This window comes from Rutilus rutilus, assembly GCF_951802725.1.
Source record: "Rutilus rutilus genome assembly, chromosome: 2".
NCBI lineage: Eukaryota > Metazoa > Chordata > Actinopteri > Cypriniformes > Leuciscidae > Rutilus > Rutilus rutilus.
The window spans coordinates 55,236,072-55,259,467 of record NC_140210.1 but is presented as its reverse complement, the minus strand read 5'-3'; the positions used below and the strand labels follow the sequence as shown (position 1 = coordinate 55,259,467).

Sequence of the window (23,396 nt, the reverse complement as noted above, 5' to 3'; positions counted from 1 at the left end):
AATGTAGTGTATAATGTTACAAAAGCTTTCTATTTCAGATAAATGCTATTATTTTTAACTATGGTTTGTGTGTAATGTGACTTTTTGTGTGACCTTAAAATTCGTTTTAGAATTAACGTTAAATTGTACATAAATAGGTTAAGCAAAACAAATGTGTTTATGTCTGAGAAAAATGTAAACACATACTGTGTGTTACAGTAGCTACAAATATTTTGAGAGTCCCTTATTTTCCTGTAAAGAACCATGATTGTCCCGCATTTTTCTTTTCTGAAGTTTGCAACCCTAATGGAGTGTAGTATTTACCCACCGTCTGCCTCTGATGGCTTTCGGTACTACACCAGCCTGTTTGCACGGTTAGTTAAGATTGAAAGCATTCGTAAACATAAGAAAATGGCCTTTGTTTTTTTAATTATTACAGCCTTTGTTGTAAAACCCTTCTAACATTATAAGTGCAGTTTTGGACAACTTTAAAGCTCTCATTAAGTAGATTTTGTGAGGACAAATCTGACAGATTTGTAGCAAGGTCATTGAGTACAGCTTGATATCTATTTATTCCTCTTGTGAGATTTGTGTGGATGATAAGGTCTTCACACATGCTATCCCCACAGTCTCAAACTCATATGACAGAGAGGAGTATCAGGATGGAGTTTGAGAAAAAAAAGAAAAAAAAAATGGAGGAGGAGGATAGCAAGATATCAGCTCAAAATGAAGAAGAAAATGAAAAGGAAGCAAATCTGGAAAGAATAATTCAAGAAGGAAAACAGTCTCTCTCTGACAGAGTCAGAGAACTGGAAAACCTTTCTGAGGACAATGACATCACCTTCCTGAAGGTCGGTTCACATACACACACACACACACTGTGGTAAATCTTGGACTTCGCTCCACACTGAGTTCTTACACAGCTTTATTGCCTTGAAAGTTAATTTCCAACCTGTTTCAACTCACTTGCCCGTGCATTTTCAAGCGATCCTGTAGAGCTTGATTAGCGGCTTCAGGTGTGTTTGATTAGGGTTGGAACTAAACTCTTCAGGACAGGATCAGGGTTAAAAAAAATCTTTTTTTTATTTTTATTTTTTTTATGAAATTTAAAATGACTGAATCTATGTGACTAAATCTAGATGTGGATATACCACCAAAGTGCTTTTAAGGGTCAGATGACACTGTGCAATTTCAGCAATGTTTTTGTTAAGTACAGTAAATCGCATGCAATGTAAAGACAAAGCTCACAATTTATGTGCTCACACTATACGGTCCAATTGTCGAGCTGTGACTTGACTGCTCACACTATACATATGAAATGCACATGCAGGGACTCTCCAAACCCAGAACTGTGTGTCTATGTCAGAAGAAACATGCTTTGTGCGCTTCCTTGGTCGTATGTCCATTTCTCTGAGCTGAAACGTCAAAATAAACTGTAATAAATATTATACTTATTTATTGTCACCATGGTTTAATTTCTGTTTTCGCGCAGGTGCAGTGAGGTGAAAAACACTAGGGCAATCGCTTTGTAGCTCTGCTTCAACAAAGCTAGAATTTGTCCGAATTTAAAAAAAAAACAGTATGGCTGAGAAATCAGCTCAAATTCAGACGAAAACTGCACAGTGTATGCCCGGCCAATGTATGTGTGTTTCTGTGCTGTTTCTCAGAATTATTACAACATTATGAACAGGTATTTTTCACTTTCACGTTACTACTTTACTTTCTAATTATTCATGAGCTTTAAGTAAAATTCAAAACTGATTATGTGAGGTTTGTTTTTTAAGAGCAAAATACACACTTCCAGATGCAGAAGCTCGTATTGATGTTCCTAAATATCTGGGCAACTTTAAGTACCAAGTGTGGGAGAAGATGAAGGACGTCTGCCCTTACTGTGAGTGCTAGATCATTCCTGCACAGTTAATTCCCCGGTGTTAAATTAACACCGCTCTGTGTTCATATGGGAACCACCAGCAGGGTGTTAAAAGTAACACTAATTATTAGAGTTAATTAGAAGATTTGTGATTAATTGAGTGATGATTGTTCGATTATTGAAAACACCTGATGATAACAAGCAGAATCACTGAAGAAAATAGAAACAAAGAATACCCGTTTATACTTAGATTTAAACTTAGATTCTATAGGCTACTCCACATAAATTTTTTTTAAAAATCTGATTGTTTGATGTGAAGACTCTAAGTAATATTAGCATTACCTCTGTAGGCCTCTTTGTGGCAGCAGAAACTCTATATCCCCATCGTCTTGTGAAGATGAGCATTTGTTTGAGGACACTTTATAACACTATTTGTCATAATGGTGTATTAGGCTACTCACGACTGCCTGGGGTTCTGTTGGGACAGGAGGCTCCAAAAGACAGATATTACCATCAGAATCTGTTGGGACCAACAAAAAAACCCAACCCAAAGTAAAATAAATGGAAATATCAAAAACAGCCTTTATAAAAAAATAACACACCTCTTACATTTTATGAAGGCCCTTGGATCTTCGGGAGTGACTGGCTCTGAAGTCCCTTCAGGAATTCCCTCAGCCAAAAATGCTGCTGCACTGCGAGACACTGGATGCTATTTAGTTATTTAATATGTCAAATGTAAAGTCAGGTAGCCTACACCCATGATATGCTCAAGCCTTACCTGATTGAATTATGGTTTTATATTTTATTTTCAGCTGCTGGCATGTTCTTTTAATGCCTGCAGGATTGCTCCACATGAACATTAAAATGAGGTTGAATAACACACTGTTCTTCCAGTTTCACCTCTGATATTATAACAGTTGGGTAAGTTACTCTAAAATAGTTATTAATTACTAACTACAAATGACATCTTCAACAGTGTAATTAGATTAATGTAATAATGACTATCTTTAGAAAGTATTGGTCTACTTATTACTAATTACTAAATCCCATATCAACCTCAACCACTTGAACAATACAAGGAGAGACAAGAAACTGCACTTTTAATGCTTTCAAATAAACAATATACAATTGCATGAATTATTCTTAATTTGACTTGATTTTGATATTTGAATAATAATAATAATATGTGTTCATACTCTCCAAATGCTTGCAGAAGCACATCCAGTTCTGCTGGTGAGAAATATAAAGAGCTCTTTTTGTCTGGCGCTGTTGCCATGGTGACTCATAATATCTTGCTCCATTCATAATGGCTTTTTATAGTTGTGGTACACGTGCTTAACTCAGAGTAGGTCAACTCAGAGTTGATTGAACTAACTCATTTCAGCTGTTCTGTAACCGAAAACTCAGAGTTTCCCATCTCAGGGTAAGTCCACTCAGAGTTCAAGTTTTAACTCAGAGTTGTTTGAACCTCCTTTCTGAAACAGGCCGCAGGTAACCTAAAAATGCTTATTGTGCTATCACCCATCCCCAAACAGACACACACACAGGTATCAGAATACACAGTCCTGTTGAATCTGCGACTCTTTGCGCCACTAGAGGGAGTGAGTTTGTTATTCATACGAGTGTGGAGTTACAAGTAAACAAGACACACCTTCACCAGGTAGAAACACACGGAAACGAAAGTAAAAGAGACGGAAGAGAAGAGACGCCATTCCGAGGCTTTAAACCTGTTATCTGTGTGGATATTTAAACGGTCGCATATTGTGTGGTGAGTTCAGAAAGTACTTCATGTTACCATGCAGTGATATAACATTTTTCCGCCATTTAGGTTTATGTTCTTCTTTACATAAGATTTAAAACACAAATCAGTATATTTAGACATTAGAATCTAACCAAAATGGCGGAAACATTGACGACATATAAATTACTTCTGATATCCTGTGATTTAGCTTATATAGCCTACTAGGAATATTTTTATATAGCAATAATAATAGTTTGTTTTCTATAATATTATATAATCATTCAAATTATATATATATATATATATATATATATATAATATCCTATATTCAGATATTTTTAGATCAGGTAACAGCAAAATAAACATTTTGAATTTGAAGATATTTCTGACTAAATGTTAGTTTGTATCTGCAAATGATTGTTTTGTCATGTGACAGTGTCTGTCTGAAATACACAATTAAGTTAAAAGTCTATTTGTTTAAGTAAAAGCAAATTTATCCAAAACCCTAATAATTAAAATATTCTGTTGTTTACTTGCTTGGTGAAGAAGAGGATAGAAGTGTATTTTATTTAACAGTTGGAAACACATGTTCTGTTAAAGGTTCATTAAAGGCTTAAAGGGACATTAAAAGGTTCTGTACAAGGTTTAAACCTATTGACATATTTAGAAAATAACAAATATTCTAAAAGAACCTTTCAATTACCATATGCTTTAGTTTACAATGAGATATATTTGTTTGTGTTCATTATAATATGGAAAAAGTCAATGTTCTAAAAATAATTAAGATGTACTTTATTGCAACATCGTACTACATAAAACTATTTAAAAATAACTGTGTTTCTTCACAAAAGGTCTGACTTTGAGAAATGAGAGCAGGAGAAAACTAAAATGAGTTTCCCTACTGAAAGACAAGATGAGGACACTGCCTCTGAAACGAGTCCTCCATCTCCTGGATCCAGCTGTGAGTCTGTGAAGAGTGATCAATCCATGAGGAATCTTCCGTCTGGATCCAGTGATGCAACAGTGACCTCTGAACCCAGGTGAGACACTGGTCATTTCAGCATTAACAGATGCTTTTATTCAAAGTGATTTACAGTGTATTCCTGCAGTGGGTGAGTGCTGATAAAGGGCTACAGTTGCTTTGAACGCCCAGAGAGTGCAATGATGGAGGATAAACTTGTGGTGCTCTCGCGGGTTATCATGAGCTTAACGACTTCACGAACCGTAACTACCACAATGTTAACAGAAAGTAAAAAAGTTCATAAAAGACTGATCTGACGTTTACTTGACTGACAGGACAGCTGTTTCGGTGGTTGCCTAGCAACATAAAAAACGCAGCGCGCTGCTCGTTCTGTGTGATCGGGGCAGTGCTGTGCGCCTCGCGTTTTCGAACCTGAAAAACGCTTTTGGTGTGACTGGGGCCTAAAGCAGTGTTTTAGTGTCGCTTTCAGAGCGGTCACGTCCGTAACGGAGAACTGTCTCGTCCGTAACATTTTTTTTTTCCCATAAATGCGAACACAAAAAATTTAATAAAATGAATATTTTATGTTCTGTGGAGAGCCAAACCTTCTTCATCCGGTGTGTAGTATTACTTTTGGTTTGCGCTGTGTAATTCACAGAATTGATTGCTCTGCTACCAGCCTCTGTCACGTACTGTGGAGCTTGTGACTATTGGGCAAGCGCGCAGCTGAGAAGGCAGTGTGAGTGTCGCTGTCAAATCTGTCCCTCAGAAAAGTAACGATGCACCAAATTGAAAAAGCAACTATGTTTCATTGCCAAATTTTCAGTAGTAGCGTGTTACACTACTTGTACCCGAAAAAAGTAGTTACGTTACTGTAACGCGTTACTTTGTTTATGTTTATGTAACACTGTTTATGACCACAAAAGGAAAGTTTCCTGCTCGTGCTCATCCATTTAATGGCTCTGAATCGCGACCAGCATTATTTTTTTCATCTGTATCACAGAATAATCACATGCGATATGTGCCATAGGCTATATTAAGTGTTCTGGTATAGGCTACGTTATGACATTGAATGTATTATTTAACAAAAATCCTGACCTTGCCTGATGGTCTGTGCTTGACTGCGTGTTCATGAGACAGCACCGCAGTTCACTCCGACTCGCCCAGAAAAGCACACAATTTGTGAGAAATCAAGATTAACAAAAATACAACATAAAATATAGGCCTAATCCATATCTTCTTCTCTGAGGTGAATACCTGTTGTGTTTGTAGTTTTCGCGCTCACATCTGTCAACTGTCATTCTGATATTTAGCCTAACTCAGTGAAGAAAGTTCCTTGACTGTTTGGGGGATATTCTAGGCATTGTATTTGTATTTACTTAACGAATGAATGAAATAATGAATGAATCACTTGGCCTAGACTACTACAGAATGCTATGGAGAAAGAGTTTGCGTGGACTTCATTTGTTGACTCCTTTCTTGTTACACGGCAAGGTTGGTGACTTGATCATTACACCAAAACAGGAAGTAAAGTATCTGGGATGTGTATTAGATAAAAAATTGATAGGAGAAAATATGGCTGTTTCAGTTCGTTCAAAAATGTTTTTAGCAAGACAAGCGGCTTATAAATACTCAAACTTTAAAAATGTTAGCTGGAGCATTAGTGCAGGCACACTATGATTATGCTGCAACATTTTGGTTTAGTGGTAGTACGAAACGAACAAAAAAATAATTGCAAACTGCTCAAAATAAGCTATGCAGGGTAATATTGAAAGCACATCCACAGCTGCATCTAAATGATGAACATTTTAGAGAGCTTGGTTTTTTAAAAGTTGAAAAAAAGGGTAACATTTCTTAAATTGGTGTTGGCATTTAAAATAATAAAGAAAAGTGCTCCAAGGTACCTCATAGATTATTATGTACATGTGAAAAATGTGCATAGTCATTCCACAAGGGGGAGTAGCACTGATATTTATCCTTGTAGATTTAAGAGTTTAATGGGGATGAATTCCTTTCTATATATTAGTGCTATAGCCTGGAATAATTTACCTTGTTGTATAAAGCAGATAAAAGTTGAAAGTGATTTTAGAAAGGCCTTTTTATCATTAATTTTAAAGTGATGTAGTGTGAGATGCTGAACTTGATGGTGATTTCTCTCCATATATGATCTGGTCTGTTCTGTTCTTACATTTTGTAAACATAGAGGACCACAATGGAAATAAGTATTTGGCTTTTCTGTGCATTTTATCCTCGACAGTTTGAAATTATGTATGATCCCTCTGTGTACAAATTTCAATATTGTCAAATAAATCAATCAAAATACTTAATCTCTTTTCTCTCATGTTACTCTATTGGATGAACTTTTGTATTGCTTTATTGTAAATGGATTAAAAGATGAAAAGTGTCTGCTAAATTAATAAATACGTGTAAATATATTGATCATTCTAGTTATACAGCATAGCTAGTGCTCCAAAATTACTTTTTGTTTGTTTGTCATTTGTCAGCATCAGCAGGAGGGAGAGACAGAGATCAGAGTCTCCAGAACCCAGCGCTGTGTCTCTGAAGAGTAGCAGATCCATGACGCCACCCATACATTTCAGTGATGGACCAGTGACCTCTGATCCTCCGTTAGTATAAACCTTTACTTGTTGATTTATTGTAGTGCATCTAAGATGAAAAATTATTTTAATGAAAAAACTCTGTAAAAAAAAAAGTAATAAGAAAAAGAAAGAAATACCATGAAAAAAACCCATCATAAAATCATATATAGTAACCAATATATTTTTTATGTTATTTAATGGTCATTCTAATGACGGCAATTGCTGCTCTTTACCTTTTTAATTACAGCAGGGCGGAGATACAAGAGCTGATCAGATCTGTGCCATTCTCTACATCCCACTATCAGGACAAAACTGAAGCAGTCCTGCAGAGACACATTCAGGAGACTGGAGACCTGCAGAGAGTCAAAGACCAACACAAAACCAGCATGAAGAACAAGTATGAAAGATTATTTGAGGGAATCAAACTCCAAGAGAATGAAACCCTCCTGAACAGGATCTACACACAGCTCTACATCACAGAGGGAGAGAGAGAAGGAGTGAATGAAGAACAAGAGGTTTTACAGATGGAGAAAATAGCCAGAACACAACACTCACAAGACACTCCAATCATCTGCAATGACATCTTTAAAGCCCCACCTGTACTAGGATGTGAGGAGAAAGACCAAATCAAGACTGTTCTTACTAAAGGCATCGCTGGAATCGGGAAAACCGTCTTTGTGCAGAAGTTCATTCTGGACTGGGCCGAGGGAAAAGCCAATCAGGATGTAGATTTCATGTTTGTGCTTCCATTTCGAGAGCTGAACTTGATCCGAGATGATCAGTACAGTCTTCACAAACTTCTGCAGGACTTTCATCCTGAACTTCAAGATCTGGACTCAAAGATTTATGAGGAGTGTAAAGTTGTGTTCATCTTTGATGGTCTGGATGAAAGCAGAATCACACTGATGTTTTCAGATGATCAGAAAGTTTCTGATGTGACTGAGACTTCATCAGTGGGTGTGTTGATGTCAAACCTCATTAAAGGAGATCTGCTTCCCTCTGCTCTCATCTGGATCACCTCCGGACCAGCAGCAGCCAATCAGATCCCCTCCAATTACATCAACCATCTGACAGAAATTCAGGGATTCAACGAGCCTCAGAAGGAGGAATATTTCAGGAAGAGAATCCATGACGAGCATCAAGCCAGCAGAATCATCTCACACATCAGAAGAGCAAGAAGCCTCAACATCATGTGCCACATACCCGTCTTCTGCTGGATCTCATCCACTGTGCTTCAGAAGCTCCTGAAAGAGGACCTGAGTGCAGAAATCCCTCAAACTCTGACTGAAATGTACATCCACTTCCTGCTGATTCAGATCAACGTGAGGAATCAGAAGTATGAAGAGAGAGATCCAGAGAAACTCCTTAAGTCCAACAGAGAAGTGATTGTGAAACTTGCTGAAGTGGCTTTCAAACAGCTGATGAAGGGCAATGTGATGTTCTATGAGGCGGACCTGAGAGAGAGCGGCGTAGACGTCACTGACGCCTCAGTGTATTCTGGGATTTGCACTGAGATCTTTAAGGAGGAATCTGTGATTCATCAGAGGAAAGTCTACAGCTTCATTCATCTGAGCATTCAGGAGTTTCTTGCTGCTTTCTATGTGTTTTACTACAACATAAACAACACTGTTGACGCATGTTTTGATGCACTGGAAAATCTCCATAAAAGAGTCACTGATAAGGCTATAGTGAACAAAAATGGACATCTTGATCTTCTCCTCCGGTTCCTGCTGGGCGTCTCACTGGAGTCCAATCAGAGACTCTTACAGGATCTACTGACACACACAGTGAACAGCTCAGAGAGCATCAGGAGAACCACACAGTACATTAAAGAGAAGATCAAAGATGGACATGGACTCTCCACTGAAAGATCCATCAATCTGTTCCTCTGTCTGCTGGAAGTCAAAGATCAGACTCTGTCCAGAGAGATTCAGGAGTTTGTGAAATCAGACAAACACTCAGAGAAGAAACTCTCTCCTGCTCACTGCTCAACAATCGCCTACATGCTTCAGATGTCAGATGAGGTGCTGGATGAGCTGGACCTCAAGAAATACAACACATCAGATCAGGGTAGAAGAAGACTGATACCAGCTGTGATCAAGTGCAGGAAAGCTCTGTGAGTGTTTTTTCACTCTTGTATACTCATTTAAGTTATTTAATATTTGTATATATCTTCAGTCAGATACATTTTAACTGTTAGAGAATTTACAGACAGAAAATTGTGTTCTGCTTTCTTTTAGTCTTGCTGGCTGTAATCTCAGTTGCCAGTCCTGTAAAATTGTGGCATCCGCCCTTCAATCTTCAAACTCGTTCCTGAGAGAGCTGGACCTGAGTAACAATGACCTGCAGGATTCAGGTTTGAAGCTGCTCTCTGATGGACTAAAGAGTCCAAACTGTCAGCTGGAGATACTGAGGTGTGTTAGAGCATATAAGGGATATATATACACTCAGCCGGTCATAATTTTGATGTGTGTTTGTTGATGATCTGATTGTGTGTGTGTCTGAAGGTTGTCTGGCTGTATGGTGACAGAGAAAGGCTGTGGTTATGTGTCTTCAGCTCTGAGTTCAAACCCCTCACACCTGAGAGAGCTGGATCTGAGCTACAATCACCCAGGAGAATCAGGAGTTCAGCTGCTCAACGACAGACTTAATGATCCAAACTACAAACTGCAGATACTCAAGTATGTGGGCTAGTTATGAATCATATGTTTTCTAAGAGGGATATTTTGTTAAGATAATGTTTTCTGAAATGTTGTGCTCCCATTATTTTTTTGCTGACTCTCTGATTTAATACAGAAAAATCCATAAACCTCATGTAAGAACAACATTTTTAATCTGTTATAGCCAACTTTAGAGGTGTAAAACTAGAGGTTTTAATTTAATTCAGCTTTAAATAAAATGACTACACTATACAGTTTTATTTTTTCACTAAATAACGAACGAGTGTAGTTACCGATTTCAGATAAAATCTGCAGAATGTTCATAAAGTGCACAATGAATCGTTGTCAGCCCTGCTCCTGGAGGTCTACCTTCCTGCAGACTTCTGTTCTAACCCCTTGACTTCACAAACCTGCCTGTAATTTTCAAGTAAACTTGATTAGCTGGATCAGGTGTGTTTGATTGTGGTTGGAGCTGAACTCTGCAGGACATTAGTAAATATTGAAAGCAAATTAATACACTTTCTTGAAAAGCTAAAAACAAAAGTCAGAAAAGTCTGGTAAACACCTTCAAACTACCATTGGTCCGTGGCGTTTATGTAATAGGTAGGTGTGGCTCTGAGGCTCTTTTTTTTTTTTTACATGGAAATCTTCTCCGGTTCATTTCCTCTATTTAGTCTGTCCTTTCACAGCTGACATTGTTGGTTGTTTACCACATATTTGCATATCCTCTTAAAGGATCATCTAAATGGTCACCTATTTCAAAAGTATTTTTACTCCTAAGCGAAGAATATATTGGGTCCTTACTTTACTAAAGCATAAAACTACCATAATATGCTTGTAGAAATACAAGAAACATGCTAAGTTCAACTACTAGTTTCTATGAAAAACAATGCTTCAGCCAGCTATTCTACTTTTAAATGTGCTTTCCGGGGTTGAATGTCTGTTTTTGTTTTGGTCTGTGTGAACCCGCTACACTGCAAATTTGCCCAATAGTATTTTGAAACACGGGTTGCCAGTTGGTGGAAAACACAGCGGATTGCAGCCAGCAAACAACTGAGTCACAGATTGCAGATTTTACCCAACCTAAAAAGCCTCTGCAGTAAAAACATTGCAAATTATTACATTGGCTGATCAGCTTGCAATGTAAGGCTCATAAAAGGAACATGAAATGTATCGCTTTCCATTGTCATGCGCCCTCATTCCTGTTGCGTTTCTCAATCTGGCAAATCATGTGAGCGTCGATTCAGAGGACGGGGTGGGAGAAACAACTCTCTCCAATATTTTGAATATGGACTGCAGTACCCATTATAACAGCTAGCAGCCAATATTACATACTGCACCTTTACACATTATTTGTTTTTCTCTCTGCTCAGTTTGGATCATGGAGGAAATGTATGGATCACACCAGGACTGCGGAAATGTAAGTCCTCACACACATGCAAACCTCTGCATTCTTGATGCCACCGCTTTTCTGATCTGTCTTTCTGTGCACAGATGCTTGTGATCTCACTCTGGATCCAAACACAGCACACACTCGTCTCTCTCTGTCTGATGGGAACAAAAAAACAACATATGAGAAAGAGTATCAGCTGTATCCTCATCATCCAGAGAGATTTGTGCTCCAGGAGCAGGTTCTATGTCAAGAGAGTCTGACTGGACGCTGTTACTGGGAGGCTGAATGGACTGGATGGGGTCATGTCGCAGTGGCATATAAAGGAATCAGCAGGAAAGGAGGGAGTGAATGTCAGTTTGGACACAATGAAAAGTCCTGGAATCTTTACTGTTGTGATGACAATTACTCTGTCTGGCACAATAGTAAGAGAACGAACATTCATGTCCCTTCATCTTGTTCTAACAGAGTAGGAGTGTATGTGGACGTGTCGGCCGGCACTCTGTCCTTCTACAGGGTCTCTGACACACACACACTCACACACTTATACACATTCAACACCACATTCACTGAACCCCTCTATGCTGGATTTAGGGTTTATAATGATTCTTCAGTGTCTCTGTGTCAGATTTAACAGCCTCCTGTGATGAACCAAAAAGACACATATGGAAACACATTTTAAGTCACATCATGACATATAAATTCACAATTATCTGAAATAAAGTCAGAATAAGGAGATATAAAGTCACAATTGTGACAAATGACGGAATCAAACAAATTCTACATAAAGTGTACACGAAGGCTCCTCTTCAAAGTGCTATGAAGGCCAACCTCCACAGTGCTAATAAGAGATGTGATTGGTCAGATTTGCTTATATGAATAAATTACTGGACCTATCAGAATATGTTGTGAATATGCAAATAGCTCTGTAAACTATATCGATCATATCATATTGAGTTTCTGATTGGCTAACACAGACTTACAACCCTCTGTCAAACAGGAAAGATTAGGTTAATCCATTTGAGGTAATCGTTATATATTTCCTTTATAGTTTCTAAGAAATACATGATAGACGGGAGTAAGATAAACCAGGTGCTTGCTGTTTTTTATAGCACTACTACAAACTCTATGGCGTTTACACAAAGAAACACAGAAGGGTACATTTTCATTTCATAAACACACAACAGTAGTCAAGCTGTTTTTTATGTTATATTTAAATACATATCATTTATTGTTAAATAATTTATAGATAGATAGATAGATATTTTTTAACATTTCATAACTTTTGAATCTTTTTTGCTGTCCTGATTTGTCACTCCTTCACTGAAGGTTCTGAAGGGTCTGATCACACGCAACTGATATCCGGTGTCGTCTGTTATTGTGTGAGTCAGTGGAGACTTCAGGGAGTCAGAGATGATGGTCTGTAGAAACACTGGCTCTTCATTTGATCTCATAAAGCTACTGTAGACGTTGTCCACAGTTTCAGAGGATCCTCAGTCTCAGTTTCATCCTGCTGGATTGTCCGGAAAGATCCATTTTATGGTTTTGTTGTAAGTTTTACCTCACTCTGTGTTTAACACTATTGTCTTTGCAAAATTATGCCAAAACTACAATTCTGAGTAATTCATATGTTTGTCTTTGATTTGGTTCAACCTTGACTTGATACATTTTATAGTTACCTCTTTATCTCTAAATTATTTTTTTTTCTGTGTTTTTGAAAACTTAAAATGGTTTTAGTCCAAATACATTGCAAAAAATATAAATTAATTTGAATGAATCTAAGTTACTAAGTAAGTAACTTCTAAGCATCAGATCAGGAGAAAATGTCTCTGTATTTTAACATCTGTACAGTGTAGCACTTACTGGTTTTGTTCAATAAATCTTTGCACATAATGAATGGACTGCGTGTCATGTTACATCTGTAAAGTTCAGATTGAGGACTGAGAGATTCAGACACTAAACATTGAGATGATGCAGTGATTAGTGTGTGTTTAAAGCAGACGTCACACACTCACACACTGTCTGCTCTCCTATATTTCATGTGTCTTTCTGATTCTCAGTCTGTTTTCATTCTTCATTGGTTCCTCTCTCATGTCCTGAATGGATGTGTTGTTGGAGTCTCTGCTGCTGGACAGGGGTCAAATGTCATTGAAGAAAGACAATTACGGATATTCAAGCTAAAACATTGCGTATTTAAATGTTGTCTATTTTGTGATAAATTCATACGTTCTTTGTTACAATGTATAACATAAACAGGCTTCTGCTCTTCTTTACAGGATATTTTAAAACCATTATGGGTTTAAAACCATAGAGATAAACATTATTTTATTGTCAAAACAAATGAGCATTATTTATTCACAGCTGCTGAAATAGCCTTAACTAGTTTTATTTTCTATAACATCTACCTTCACTTTATTTGAGCGGGGAAGCGGCTACATCTGTGCCATGAAGCCAAACTCAACTCTATGATGGCATGCCAAGATTTCAGTTAAAATATGCTAACATATGAACAGAACTTCAGTATGAGTTAACTCAGGCTTCAACCAAATGCAGAAGGATACGCAGGCAAGAGACAGTGATGGCAACAAATTAGAAAAGATTTACTGATTCATTTGCATTTTTATCAAAGATTTGTAAATGTTCTCATAACAAACAAGTGGGTGGAAAATTGACTGCACATTGTCTCCATTTCATGGACATGGACTTAACTTATTAATCGGTTATGTTGTTAATACAGTAATATGGTAATAGAAAAGTATATGATGAATGTCATTAAATGGGATCAAGTTTAAAAAATAAAGGTAAGAATGATACATAAAAATGACGAATTAATTAGGTTATATATAAGCTAATAAATGTCATAATTTTAATTACAGCACAGATTTATGTCTTGAGCTCAGTACTCTTACTAAATTTAAATATTTCATTTCAGAAACAAATTTACAGCACACACTCTTTTTTTTCATATTTAGACTTTTGTTTTGTTTAGATGTCGAATTAGAGATTGCCATAAAAGTGTGATTTTGATTGAACCTGCACATACTCAAAGTCCAGGGAACAGGTAGAATTTTTTTGTAAGCGTGACTCTTTCTATACTTGGCAATATTTTGCACTGCTGTGGGAAACGTGGGTCGTTATCCATGCGTGAGCTGACCTATAAAAAAAATAAAAAATAAACAATTTGAAAGTGAAAAAACTGTACTGTACTTTAAAAAAAACTCAAAATCAAAACATTGGAAAAATAAACCAATTAAAATTCTTAAATTACCTTCCTGAACAGATCCATGATGTCATCATCATGAGCCCTTTCACAGAACACCTCCACGATGTAGTTGACAAAAAAAAGATCCTTTGATACTATTTCTGTACAAATTGATACCTGTGGAGATAAATCAATGGTAAGTTAAGCATTTATATGTATAACAAACAAACAACTGCACTGTTTTATTTGTCACACATCTGAGTGGTGTCACACGTCTGAGTGGTGTCACACATCAAATCATTCATTTAATAATTTTTACCAGACATTTGTGAACAAGACAAACACATGTGTGAGCTACAAATTAATCTCATTTCAGCAATCATGTCACATACAGTAAACTGACCAGGGGGGCTGGACATAAAACAGACGAAATCTTTGCTCACGTGCACACAACGACCAGAGCAATAGTAACCGTGATCTGGACAGAGAAATGGACACACAATACAGTACTAAATAAAGAAAAAGGTAAAGAGAAAACGGGAAATAGCAATATGAGTTTTATCAGTAATGTCGTACCTCCTCTGCAGGCTTGAATCAGAATAACCTTTGATTTATTAATCAGAGCAGGACATTTCTGAGTTTCTGAGTTCAGATGGGAGAAGATGTCGTCAACACGGAAGTAATCATCAGGGTTTTCCCTCTCATTAAAGTTGACCCCTAAAATGGTTTCTTCACTATATGAGGTCTTTTTCCCGTGAGACATAATAACCACAAAGGTGCTGTCCGAGTCTTCATGTTCAGAACGTGCAGCGAAGTCCTTGATTGCTGTATCTATTTCCTGTGAACAACAACAACAACAATATATATATATATATATATATATATAATAAAAAATTATAAACAAAAAAGTCACTGTTTTAAAGGGATAGTTCACTTTGAAATAAAATTTTGGTATGTTTTAGCTTACCTCAAGGGCATCCGAGATGTAGGTGTCTTTGTTTCCGCAGTAGTTTCAATTTTGATATTTTTAGGTCAAACCGTTCTTGTCTGTCAGTCATATAATGCAGGTCGATGGTCACTGTCTCAAAACACAAGCACAGAGTCCAAATTAAAACAATTCCCCACGTCCAAATGAAACAATTCCCCATCATAAGTACACATTGATGGCCTAAGACACGAAACGAGCGGTTTGTGTGAGAAAACGAACAGTATTTATATCATTGTTATCTCTTGAACACAGCACACGTCCAAATGATCTGACGGCGCGGGCGGGTATCGATATATAAATAGATGTCGCCTTGGCTACTGCAGTTCATTGGAACGAAACCGTAGCCAAGCGACATCTAGTGTATACATCTATACCCGCCCGCGGGCGGGTATAGATGTATACACTAGATGTCGCCTTCGCTACTGCAGTTCATTGGAACGAAACCGTAGCCAAGGCGACATCTATGTATATATCTATACCCGCCCGCGCCGTCAGATCATTTGGACGTGTGCTGTTTTTAAGAGATAACAATGATATAAATACTGTTCGTTTTCTCACACAAACCGCTCGTTTCGTGTCTTAGGCCATCAATGTGTACTTATGATGGGGAATTGTTTCATTTGGACGTGGGGAATTGTTTTAATTTGGACTCTGTGCTTGTGTTTTGAGACAGTGACCATCGACCTGCATTATATGACTGACAGACAAGAACGGTTTGACCTAAAAATATCAAAATTGAAACTACTGCGGAAACAAAGACACCTACATCTTGGATGCCCTTGAGGTAAGCTAAAACATATAAAAAATTAATTTCAAAGTGACCTATCCCTTTAAATAGGCAAATGCTTAAAAGTATATGATTGTGTTACGTTCCACGTGCGTTTCGCTGGCGTGGGAATGATGTTTTCGCTCGCTGATGCACTACACGTGTGTTGTGCGTTCATTGAGTTTTCTTTCTGTTTGTGCCCGCCTCTAGGTCGCTGTGACTGGCTGACTCATCTGTCAGTTATCCTTAGGGCGGAGCACCAGAACCAATCAGAGGCAGTCCAGCTGGTTTAAAGGGGTGGTTCAGGATTTTCAACATCGGACCTCATTTTCAAGTGAGCCTGTTTGTCATTCATCAGTGGAGACCGTTTTCAAAAAAATTCATCCAGTCCTTACTTTTGGATAGTTCGCTGGTGCTAGGCTAGCGCGAGTCAACGGTAGATGTGTTAGCCTGCCATTAAAAACAGTTTTACCCACTCCACAGTACATCAAAAGCAAATCAGTTATAACGCCAGACTACCGATATAAATGTCTGTTGAGAGAATAATGTTAGAAATCAAACTACCCTTTCATCGCATTGCAATAGTTATACTTTGTTCCCTGTGTTTATTAGCACAGTCTACAGCAGCGGCGGAGTGATATTAAGTTACCTAGGCAACCGAGACTCCTACTAGCTAGCTAGACGTCCCGACTGTAGTGCGCTTCTTTTCTGTGTTTACTTTTCGGCGCAGTACTAACTGGAGCAAAGTAAAATTCCGCCACTGCTGAGAAACTAGTTCCTGTAAATGTAATGCGATCATTGAGATGCAAGTGTAGTTTGAATTCTAACATTATTCTCTCAACATACATTTACATCGATAGTCTGGCGTTATATAATTTATTTGCTTTTGGTGTACTGTGGAGTGGGTAAAACTGTTTTTAATGGCAGGCTAACGCATCTACCGTTGACTCGCGCTAGCCTAGCACCAGCGAACTATCCAAAAGTAAGGACTGGATGAATTTTTTTGAAAACTGTCTCCACTGATGAATGACAAACAGGCTCACTTGAAAATGAGGTCCGATGTTGAAAATCCTGAACCACCCCTTTAAGAGAGATGGCGGGTTCATTCACTTCTCTCTCTCCCTCTCTTGTGGCAGCAAGCTGTTATGCGGCGTGCTGAGTTTTTGTGTACTCCTTGAGAGTTTTGTCTGTTTAATCTAATCTACCTGGAGAAGTGTGCTATGTGCTTTAGTGATTATATTTATATTTAGTAACTTATTCGTATTACGTGTGTATCACTATATGAGAATATAACAAGAGTTTTCAGCTGCAAAGCTATTTTGGGAAGGAACATCAGGTCAGTATATCGCGATATACATTCTGCCCGTAGCTGCTTTTGTGTATATACACACCAGGTAAGAGGTGAGCGCCAACCCTTGTATTTTTATTATTAGTCAGGTTATTTAGGCGCCGGATGCGCAAAGATTTCGGTTTGTTTTCTGCATTTTTCTTTGGTTAGGTTTAGGGATTAGTTAAGGATTGTTTTGTTATGTTTTGTTATTTCCTTTGGCGCCACTTAAGTTCTTTCCCATTTTCCTTTTTATTTTATTTATCATTGTACATAGCCCACAGACATATAATTGCTTTGACTGGATTCAGTGGCTACGGCTTGTTGTAAAATAAAACTCCAGTCAAATTTCTCTCTCAGAAGTTGTCTGTCATGTTTCCTTCCACCACATTCCACACACCAGTGGTGTTTTAATATCCTTAATGTTATGTATATTTCCTAGACACTTTAATATCGTAACAGATTGAATCATTATTGCAGTTATTATTATGTTTCTAGCATGTTATATGTTTGGCGACAGTTCTTCTAACCCAATCAATGGAGTGTGTGGTTTTTATTTCTTAAACAAACATGTAGGAAGACACATCATGGCCATATTCCAGGATTACAATGTCAGGATTCATCAGGCTCAGATTGTGAAAGAATGGTTGGAAGAATCATTTCCACACATGAATCAGCTCCTCTGAGTCCAGAGCTGAACCTCAGTGAAAGTCTTTGGGATGTTCTTGTGTATAGGACATAACATCACAAACCTTATTTCCATTAAGAGGTGCATCAAGATCTTGTATTGACAATGCAAAAGTCTGTAAAGTCTCCTTCAGTACATTCCAAAGACTTTCACTGATTTATAAATAATAATAATTTCATGAGGCTTTACGCACAATTCCAGAGAGATTTGTGTATTTCTCAACACTGTAATCCAGAGCCTTCAGCAGCCACTCCATGTTCTCCTTGTCTCTCTCTGCTCCAGCCCAGCGCCAACACAATCCAAAATGAACAGAATTAAAGCAGAAGCAACAGAACCAATGTCTGGAGCAACATTAGAGTTGGGTATCTTAGGAGGAGCATTAGTGTTAACACTGATCCATGTCAAAAATCAGTCAAAAGTTATTTGAAACAGAGATACTTGCTTCTTTTTTCTCTCTTGTAAGAATTTCAGTCTTCATCTGTCGGCTGCATGGAGTCATTGTGTGTGGACTCGCACCGGACTGGACTGGACTCGCACTGGACTGGACTGGACTGGACTCGCACTGGACTGGACTGAACTGGACTGGACTGACTGCTCCTCCACAGACACTGGAGCATTTCTGCTCTCCTCCTGAACAGATGGATGAGCTGAAGACAGAAAAACACACATCATGTTTTAGATCATTCAATATATTTAAAGATGTACCAACCGCCCATTGAACAAAGAACAATCTAAAGTCTGCACTAAATATTTTTTCTGCCTTTCTAATACAATGTATAACATAAAATTGGGAATATGTTCATGTAGAGAAAAATGTCCAATTCATGTACATTCCTCTTTGCTTGTTTTTCTATAGAATTTAGAGCATTACACTCATAGTCTTTAAACCAGTATACACAGGTTTTTCTTTACCTTCCTTAAGTTTCAGCTCAAGGCGATGTGCAAGATAATTTTGTTTGATGTTACGCAACACTTGGACTGCGATCCTGCCCGCATCATCACTGTACTGTTGTACCATACAATCCACCACATCCATACAGTCAGATTTCTCCAGCTTTTCTCGAGGAATAGGGCTGATGTCTGACGTCACTCCACTCCGTAGCTGCTGTTTCAACTCTTGGAGATCTGTTTCAATAAGCTCCTCAAGTGCCTCAGTCATCACTCTTTTAGTGGCGGCCATTTTGAGTCACTGGGAGAAAAAGGGCAAAACAGTCTTAGATCTGGGACTGATCTGGGACCATCGTCCAACAGTCTAGTGGACATCAATTTATCACACACATAAAAACGTTTAGGTTGATCTATATTAGCTAATTTACATGAATGTAATGAAATGTCTTTTAAAAAGGTAAATTTGTTTTTCCAAGTAAATATTACTATGCAATTAATTGAATTAATTACTAATTAATCAGGCCTACATTTCTGGTTTGTACCCGAGCCCCACTGCCCTTTTTTATTCGTCATGTAAAATATTTTGATCAAGAGATATCATCAAAGCAAAACGTATAAATCATTTTGATTTGAAAAATTTCTGTTTTGCATGGTCTAGGCCTATACATTAATCTGGCACACGTTGCAGTCAGACATTTCAATATCTTGGTCTAATAAAGGTATATATATATATATTTATACATATATATACTGTATATACATATATATATATATATATATATATATATATATATATATATATATATATATATATATAGATAGATAACATATTAACATATTAACATATTAAAATATTGCCACATTCAGACACATTATTATTATCTAGTACGAATGTTTAAAATACCATTACAGAACAATCGGCAAAAATTTTACTTTTAAATGTAAATCCAAATTGTTGCAGACTTGCAATTTACTACTTTTGTCACAGTACGTTTTTTCTAAGTTGTTCAAAAGAACAAACGTTATCTCTAAAAAAAACCTTATCACTTACAAAACAACTTAAAAAAACAACTTAAAAATCAACAACTTAAAAAAAAAAAAAAAAAAAAAAAACTGTATTATATCTGATACTGAAATGATTTCGAATTATAAACTGTACCGTTTCGGGTTGGAGAGAGTTTTCGTGTAGAGTCTACACTTCCTTGTTCTTATCATTATTTACCATATTTATCCAAAATGGCGCCGCGGATGGCTGCTTCGGTTTTGAGCTCCTCAGTACTTTTACTGTTTTTGTTTGTTTGTCCTGTTTTATGTAACCTTTTCCCCGTCAGTTTAACTAGGAACGAACTCCTAGACATCAGGAACAACACACCAAACGACATTTTGCCGACTTTTGAGCATTCCGACATTTTATTAGACATCCTAGTTGGCGGAGCTGCGATCCTGTACAAGCGCTTCAAAAGACGCAAACGAGGGAAACGCGCGGGCGCGCTCGTGAAGTTTCGACAGCGCGGATTCAGGACTCCGCTGCCGAGCATTCACTTGGCAAATCTCCGTTCTCTAGCAAATAAAACAGACGAACTACTACTTCTCACCCGCACAAACAAGGACTTTTCAAACTCGGCTGCTCTTTGCTTCACAGAAACATGGCTGAACGGTTCCATACCGGACAGTGCGCTAAATCTAACGGGCTTCCAGCTGTTCAGGGCGGATCGCGTCGCCGAGTTAACTGGGAAAACGAGAGGCGGTGGATTATGTTTTTATATCAACGAAGGCTGGTGTTCAGATGTGACAGTGTTGACGAAGATGTGCTGCCCTAATTTGGAAGCTCTCTTCATTAACTGTAAGCCTTTTTATTCGCCGCGGGAGTTTTCCTCATTTATTCTGGCGAGTGTGTACATCCCCCCTGACGCGTGTGTGAGCGCGGCATTGCAACAGCTGGCTGATCAGATCACACAAACAGAGCAAAGTTACCCGGACTCTTTCACTATCATTCTCGGCGATTTTAATAAAGCTAATCTCACCCGTGAACTGCCTAAATTCAGACAGCACATCACCTGCCCCACCAGGGACACTAACATACTGGACCATTGCTACACTGCTTTAAAGGACGCATACCACTCTGTCCCCAGAGCAGCTTTGGGACTCTCTGATCATTGTTTGGTTCATCTTCTCCCAGCCTACAAGCAGAAACTTAAATCTGCTAAGGCAGTTGTAAGAACTGTAAAGAGATGGACCAGCGAAACAGAGCAGGTCTTACAAGGTTGTTTTGACTGCACTGATTGGAGTGTTTTTGAGGCTGCAGCCACTGATCTGGATGAGCTCACTGACACTGTGACATCTTACATCAGCTTCTGTGAGGACATGTGTGTCCCCACTAGGACTTTTTTAACATATAACAACGATAAGCCATGGTTCACTGCAAAACTAAAACATCTTCGTCAGGCCAAAGAGGATGCCTACAGGAGTGGGGACAGAGCCTTGTACAAACAGGCCAAATACACACTGACAAAGGAGATCAGAGAAGCTAAGAGGAGCTTCTCTGAAAAGCTGAAAAGCCAGTTTTCAGCTAACGACCCTGCATCAGTGTGGAAAGGCCTGAAAGCCATCACCAGCTACAAAACACCATCCCCCAACACTGTTGAGAATCAACGACTGGCCGACGATCTCAATGTATTTTACAGTAGATTTGAAAAGCCTGCTCTCACACCCCACACCCGCTCTGACCGTCTCTACACACAACCATCAACACCCCCCTCCCTCCCCCATACTGCTTCTCAGCCTGCACCTCAGATCAGTGAGGAGGATGTATGCAGAGTCTTCAGGAAACAGAAGATAAGGAAAGCCAAAGGCCCAGACGGTGTCTCACCAGCCTGTCTCAAAGCCTGCGCTGTCCAGCTGTCATCCATCTTCACACTGATTTTCAACAGATCACTGGAGCTGTGTGAAGTCCCCTCCTGCTTCAAACACTCCACCATCATCCCGGTACCCAAGAAACCTAAAATCTCTGGACTTAACGATTACAGACCTGTTGCTTTGACATCTGTGGTCATGAAGTCATTTGAGAGACTGGTGCTGGCCTACCTGAAGGACCTCACTGGACCCTTGCTGGACCCCCTGCAGTTTGCTTATCGAGCAAACAGGTCTGTGGATGATGCAGTCAACATGGGACTGCACTACATCCTCCAACATCTGGACAAACCAGGGACTTATGCAAGGATCCTGTTTGTGGACTTCAGCTCCGCTTTCAACACCATCGTCCCGGATACCCTCCTGAATAAACTAACCCAGCTCTCTGTGCCCTCCTCCATCTGTCAGTGGATCATCAGCTTCCTGACAGGCCGGCAGCAGCTAGTGAGGCTGGGAAAAGTCACATCTCGGACCCTTACCATCAGCACTGGTGCCCCCCAAGGGTGCGTTCTCTCCCCACTGCTTTTCTCCCTCTACACAAATGACTGTACCTCCAAAGACTCCTCCGTCAAGCTCCTGAAGTTTGCAGACGACACCACAGTCATTGGCCTCATCCAGGACGGTGACGAGTCTGCTTACAGACAAGAGGTTGAACAGCTGGCTGTCTGGTGCAGTCATAACAACCTGGAGCTGAACACGCTCAAAACTGTGGAGATGATAGTGGACTTTAGGAGAAACCCCCCTGCACTCCCCCCTCTCACCATCATGGACAGCACTGTGACAGCAGTGGAGTCATTCAGGTTCCTGGGCACTACCATCTCTCAGGACCTGAAGTGGGACAATCACATTGACTCCATTGTCAAAAAGGCCCAACAGAGGTTGTACTTCCTTCGTCAGCTGAAAAAGTTCAACCTACCACAAGCGCAGATGACTCAGTTTTACTCAGCTGTTATTGAGTCGGTTCTGTGCACTTCTATAACTGTCTGGTTTGGGTCAGCCAGCAAATCAGATATAAGAAGACTACAACGGACTGTTAGGACAGCTGAAAGGATCATTGATGTACACCTCCCCAACCTTCAGGACTTGTACAATGCCAGAGTGAAGAAACGGGCAGGGAACATCATCACAGACCCCTCCCACCCCGGCCAAAACCTGTTTGCACTTCTGCCGTCAGGCAGACGTTACAGATCTCTGCGCACTAGAACATCTAGGCACAAAAACAGTTTTTTCCCCCATGCTATCTCCAGCTTAAACAGCTAAAACAGCAATTAACACCTGCTGTATAATTCATTCAGTACTTGAGAGAGAAGCAAGAGGTTTTTTTGTGTAAATACATATACAAATTTTATTTATAGAGCTGTACACACAATGCACAAATCTGTACATAACTGTTTCAGATGTATACTATAACTATTATTATTGTTTA

At 38.8% G+C, this 23,396-nt stretch overlaps 2 protein-coding genes across 2 annotated transcripts; one reads left to right on the top strand and one right to left on the bottom strand.

Annotated features, from left to right (window-relative positions):
- Positions 1 to 7,464: 7,464 nt before the first annotated feature.
- LOC311286333 (protein NLRC3-like) lies at positions 7,465 to 13,052 on the top strand. The gene is made up of 5 exons (XM_084402501.1): positions 7,465 to 9,267; positions 9,392 to 9,565; positions 9,659 to 9,832; positions 11,185 to 11,231; positions 11,306 to 13,052. The coding sequence occupies exons 1-5, from the start codon at positions 7,538 to 7,540 to the stop codon at positions 11,833 to 11,835; spliced, it is 2,655 nt and encodes an 884-aa protein (XP_084258627.1). The 5' UTR covers positions 7,465 to 7,537; the 3' UTR covers positions 11,836 to 13,052.
- A 1,192-nt stretch (positions 13,053 to 14,244) lies between these two features.
- Positions 14,245 to 19,352, bottom strand: LOC311279798 (caspase b-like; the record flags this gene model as incomplete). The annotated part of the gene is made up of 6 exons (XM_084391534.1): positions 14,245 to 14,355; positions 14,470 to 14,580; positions 14,847 to 14,881; positions 14,980 to 15,241; positions 18,689 to 18,819; positions 19,085 to 19,352. The coding sequence occupies 6 exons, from the start codon at positions 19,350 to 19,352 to the stop codon at positions 14,245 to 14,247; spliced, it is 918 nt and encodes a 305-aa protein (XP_084247660.1).
- Positions 19,353 to 23,396: the final 4,044 nt, after the last annotated feature.

Bases quoted from the DNA above. Each gene is read 5' to 3' on its own strand.
- LOC311286333 (XM_084402501.1), top strand. From the start codon at position 7,538: ATGAAGAACAAGTATGAAAGATTATTTGAGGGAATCAAACTCCAAGAG. The intron at 9,566-9,658 runs GTGTGTTAGAGC...GTGTGTCTGAAG, and splicing joins TGTCAGCTGGAGATACTGAG to GTTGTCTGGCTGTATGGTGA. The intron at 9,833-11,184 runs GTATGTGGGCTA...CTCTCTGCTCAG, and splicing joins TACAAACTGCAGATACTCAA to TTTGGATCATGGAGGAAATG.